The sequence below is a fragment of the Genypterus blacodes genome, unplaced genomic scaffold, assembly GCF_046128005.1.
Source record: "Genypterus blacodes isolate CSIRO-AG114 ecotype Tasmania unplaced genomic scaffold, CSIRO-AGI_Gbla_v1 ptg000038l_1, whole genome shotgun sequence".
Taxonomy (NCBI): Eukaryota; Metazoa; Chordata; class Actinopteri; order Ophidiiformes; family Ophidiidae; genus Genypterus; species Genypterus blacodes.
Genome location: NW_027466851.1, coordinates 1,297,497 through 1,302,500, shown reverse-complemented (window position 1 = coordinate 1,302,500; position 5,004 = coordinate 1,297,497). Strand labels below are relative to the sequence as shown.

Here is a 5,004-nt window from a genome sequence, read left to right as displayed (position 1 = left end):
ACCTTGCTGGTTCTCTGGGGGAATGACCACGAGCAGATCTCCTCCTCCTCCTGGTCCCCCTCCTGGGCCTCCGGGCCCGGCGCACACCGGGGCCAACGCCTGGCCGAACAGAGCAATCTGCTGGGGCACGGGCAGCTGGGAGAGCCCCGCCGAGGTGGAGATGGAGATGGAGGAGGACGGCGTGAGAGCCGCCGCCACCGCCGAGGATGAAGAAGACGCTGCCGAGGTGGAAGAAGAGGATGATGACGAGGAGGAGGAGGAAGTGCAGTGGGCAGATGCCAGGAGGTGGCCGTGCAGGCGGGAGGAGCGCAGGGCGTCCATGGGGATGGCGAGGCGGTCAGGCGGTGGCGGCGGTGCAAGCGGAGCTTTGAGCTGAGCCTGAGGGAAGAGCTGCTGCCAGTGCTGCAGGTAGGACGGGTCCACCTTCAGGAAGGCCGAGCCGCTCGGGTCGCCCGGCTTCAGCATGGCTGCACGCCGTCTGTCAGAACACACACACACACCAGGTCAGAGCAGGTCAGCGGACACACACATCATATTTACACTGTTCAGACCAACATGAAGCAGCAACAAAGCTCACCTGTTTGCCTCGCACACCCTCACACACACACACAAACACACACACTCTCACACACAAATTCACGGCACAGCATTTTAAACTTCTGTTCTGCTTCAGCCTCTTTCAAAGTGAAACATGAGTGTGTGTGATATTTACATGATTTCAGACCGTAAATTGCCGTAAACACTTTGATTTAATTTGACAAATTTTACAGAAATAACACACACACTTCATCAGAAATAATACACACACACACACTTCGTCAGAAATAATACACACACACACACACTTCATCAGAAATAATACACACACACACACCTCATCAGAAATAATACACACACACACACTTCATCAGATATAACACACACACACACACCAACACTTCATCAGAAATAGCACACACGCTTTATCAGATATAACACACACACACACACACACACACACACAACAAAATTGTTTTTATCCTCTGATGATAAATATTCAATCCTGCTCATATTAATTAAAAACAGTAAAATGTGGCAAATATTAAGGAAGTGGAGCAGCAAACATTTAACTCTTTCATGCCCCCCGGCCCCACACACACACTCACACACACACACACACACACACACACACACACACACACACACACTGGGCCGCCTCATTTTGGACCCAAACTCATTCCTGTCGGTACCAATTCGAACCCATAAATCCGCTCTGCAGCTGCGACCTAACTCATCTCATCACATCTTTGTTCCTGTGATGTTTCAGTGAACAACAAAGCTGCAGCCCGGAGAAATGTCAGATTTTGAAAGATTTAAAATGTTATATATTTGGGTAAAATTCTAAAATGTTTTCATAACACCATAAGTCCAAATTGTCCCGAGTGAGGAAGATGGACATCGTCATCATCATCATCTCATCCGCACAAAGAGTTTCACATCAAACAAAAAATAACTGTTGGTTTCCTTTTAAACAAATAAGAAATATTTACACGCTGTTTGATCTGTGCAAAGTGGATCATAAAAGCGGATTTTAAGCATTTTAGTCATTAAATATAAAGCGTTTATCAGACTAAAGCCATTTAAGTTATTACTTTATGCGCTTCACTATTTCACACTCTTTTAAACTGATGCGTGTGTTGTTGAATTTAAGTTTGCTAATAAAATACAGCAAGTTTAAGTACACTAGTCCGATTGAAGTGAACATGACCCCGGAGCAGAGTGAGTCTGAGCCGGGACGCGGAGTGAGTCTGAGCCGGGACGCGGAGTGATTCTGAGCCGGGACGGAGCGCGCAGAGGAGCCGCCGGTTCAACGCAAATTTCACGCGCGATGATTGCTAAAACACGCACGGATTGAAGCGTGGGTCCGCAAGGCTCCGCTCTGTGACTCAGGAGCGAAGGTGATAAACCGCGGGCGGCCAAAAAAAAGTTGGTGGAAGAAAACTGCGGTAAGTTCCAGTCAGGTCAGCGGGGCAGCGCGCTGTCCGTGGCCGAGCAGAGGCAGCGACAGGCGGCGTGGGGAGCAGGGACGCCCCGCAGACTGAGTTTGAAGCAGAGCTGGAGAGAGCTGCTGGAGCGCAAAGAGGCTTACTGCTGTCAGAGTGTATCCGGCTCGTGCGCGCTGAATTCCGGCCAGCGGTGAAAGGTTTGTCCCGGTGAACCATCGAGGAGAGCGGGGACACTTCAGTGAGTCCTGCGGCGCCCGGGAGCCCAAACTACCGGAGGAGCTGCGGAGCGCTCTCTCTCTCTCACACACACACACTCTCCCTCTCTCTCTCTCTCTCTCTCTCTCACACACACTCTCTCTCTCTCGCTCTCTTTCTGTCTATGTGTCTCTCTCTCTCCCTGTCGCTCTCTCTCTTTCTCTCTATGTCTCTCTCTCTCTCTCTCTCTCTCTCCCTCTTACTCTCCCACTGTCTATGCCTCTTTCGCTCTCTCTCCCTGTCTCTCTTTAGCTCTCTCTCTCTGTCTCTCTCTATGTATCTCTCTGTCTTTTTCTCTCTCACACACACACTTATAAGTGAAGCAAACACATGCAACAAGCTGATGAGTTGGAGCAACAGAGTCATGAAATCAAAGATCAAACTTTCATCTTACAGGTCTGAACGTCTGAATGGATGCCAAAGAAAACCAGACTGAAGTGAAAACTGGAACAGACAGACAGACAGACAGACAGACAGACAGACAGATACTTCCTCCAATTGTCATTCCTTCTTTTCTGTCCGTTCCTTTTCTCATCCCTCTCTCTTTTCCTCCTTTTACATTTCATGGAGAAGTAATGTACATTTTACTCCACTTCTATCTGACAGCTGTGTGTGTGTGTGTGTGAGTGTGTAGTAGGTGAGTGCTGAGCAGATAAGATAGATTACAGGCGAGCTCATTGTGTTTGTTATCCACGACCCCGAGTTTTCCCACCCGTCTGCTCCACACACACGCACGCACACTCTCTCTCACACACACACACACACACACACACACACACACACACACACACACACACACACACACACACACACACACACACACACACACACACACACACACACAGAGCAATCATGTGTATACGTCAGTCACTGTAAGTTGCTTTGGATAAGAATGTCAGCTAAAAAGCCTGAAAATGTAAATGTGTTAGTGTGTGTGTGTGTGTGTGTGTGTGTGTGTGTGTGTGTGTGTGTGTGTGTGTGTGTGTGCTCTCGTGTCTTGTTATGACTGGCGTCGCCCTGACAGGCCCCATTTGTCATCCTCGGGTCCTCGGGTGGATTGATAACGAACAAAAACACAAACATAAGCGTCTGAAAATGAGCTCTTGTCGGCTTAAAGCGACATTTTCAGCGCGCAGGAATGTGGAGCAATAACAGGCCGTCTGATAGGCTGACGGAGAATAAAAACAGGTGGAGGTAGAGACGGTAGAAACTTGTTAGTCTCAGTTTGTCTCACTGAGACAAACAAAACATTTACATTCATGTCTCATAATCATAATGATAATACTGATAAAAGTCCAATCAGCGTCACATGCTATCACCCAGCATCTCATATAATACCTGGTGTGTATCAGCAGAGCTGCAGTCAAAATCTGGAACATTCTGAGTGAAGATGGTTCAGTCCTTCTTGATTTATCAGGAGAAACTAAAGTGAAACTCTCCAAACATGTATCAGTGTCCTAACTTCAGCTCAGATGTGTTACAGGAAGTTTCCTTTAGCTGTTTAGTTCTTTCATGTCAGTGTTTGTGTTCATGTGACCTTTGACCTGTACTGGGGAAGTTCTGCTAGTTTCTAGCAGCCTGGTCCAGAGGAGAGCAGACCTGCAGCTCTGTTTGCTGCTCTGCCCCTCTCTGAGCTCTACTTCCGGGTAAGAGGAGCTTGATGCTCTGCTGAAGGCTCTACAGAGCTCCTCCACCAGGGGGCGGCAGGGAGGGACTTCCTCCTCTAGGTAAGGACAGTAGCTATCCCCCTTCATGTCCCCTCTGCAACGAGATGATGTCATCATGTTAAAGAGGTAAAGGACCAATCAGCTTAAGAGGACCAAAATCATATTGTCTTTGTCTTCAGAAAAGATTGGATTTTCTTTTTCTTCTTTTTTCATTTCAAGAAAAATCTACAAAAAATAAACTCAAACAGAAAAAAACTATCTAGAGAAATTCAAAAAAATGAAGATCAACCCTCCATTGATCTCAACATGATAGAATAGAATATAAACATATGAAGTACTCTGTGTACTGTAGTACTTCTCTGTGTACTGCAGTACTTCTCTCCGTGTACTGCAGTACTTCTCTGTGTACTGCAGTACTTCTCTCTGTGTACTGCAGTACTTCTCTGTGTACTGCAGTACTTCTCTCTGTGTACTGCAGTACTTCTCTCCGTGTACTGCAGTACTTCTCTGTGTACTGCAGTACTTCTCTCTGTGTACTGCAGTACTTCTCTCTGTGTACTGTAGTACTTCTCTCTGTGTACTGCAGTACTTCTCTCTGTGTACTGCAGTACTTCTCTCTGTGTACTGCAGTACTTCTCTCCGTGTACTGCAGTACTTCTCTCTGTGTACTGCAGTACTTCTCTCTTTGTACTGCAGTACTTCTCTCTTTGTACTGCAGTACTTCTCTCTGTGTACTGCAGTACTTCTCTCTTTGTACTGCAGTACTTCTCTCTTTGTACTGCAGTACTTCTCTCTGTGTACTGCAGTACTTCTCTCTGTGTACTGCAGTACTTCTCTGTGTACTGCAGTACTTCTCTGTGTACTGCAGTACATGCAGGGACACACGCCGTTGCTAAATGAACTCTTGTTAATATTGTGTTTTTTCTTTTCCTGCAGCCGTCTAAATAATTAGCTTTTGTAGTAGAAAATGATGAATTTGGGCAGTTAATTTATTGATCTCTGGCTCCTCGATGTGCTCGGCTTTAGAAAGTCATTAATCAATGCATGAAAACAACTAATTCTCCTCCGCCTGCTGCCCGGCCTTTTTTTTTTCGCTT

The 5,004-nt window shown here is 46.8% G+C and overlaps 1 protein-coding gene across 1 annotated transcript in view; it reads right to left on the bottom strand.

The window, feature by feature from the left end:
- Window positions 1–465, bottom strand: part of prdm6 (PR domain containing 6) — a 35,538-nt gene extending 35,073 nt beyond the window's left edge. The window contains exon 1 of the mRNA XM_076147510.1: window positions 1–465. This exon is cut by the window's left edge and continues 250 nt beyond it. Within this exon, the coding sequence (XP_076003625.1) occupies window positions 1–465 (465 nt within the window).
- Between the last annotated feature and the right edge of the window lie 4,539 nt (window positions 466–5,004).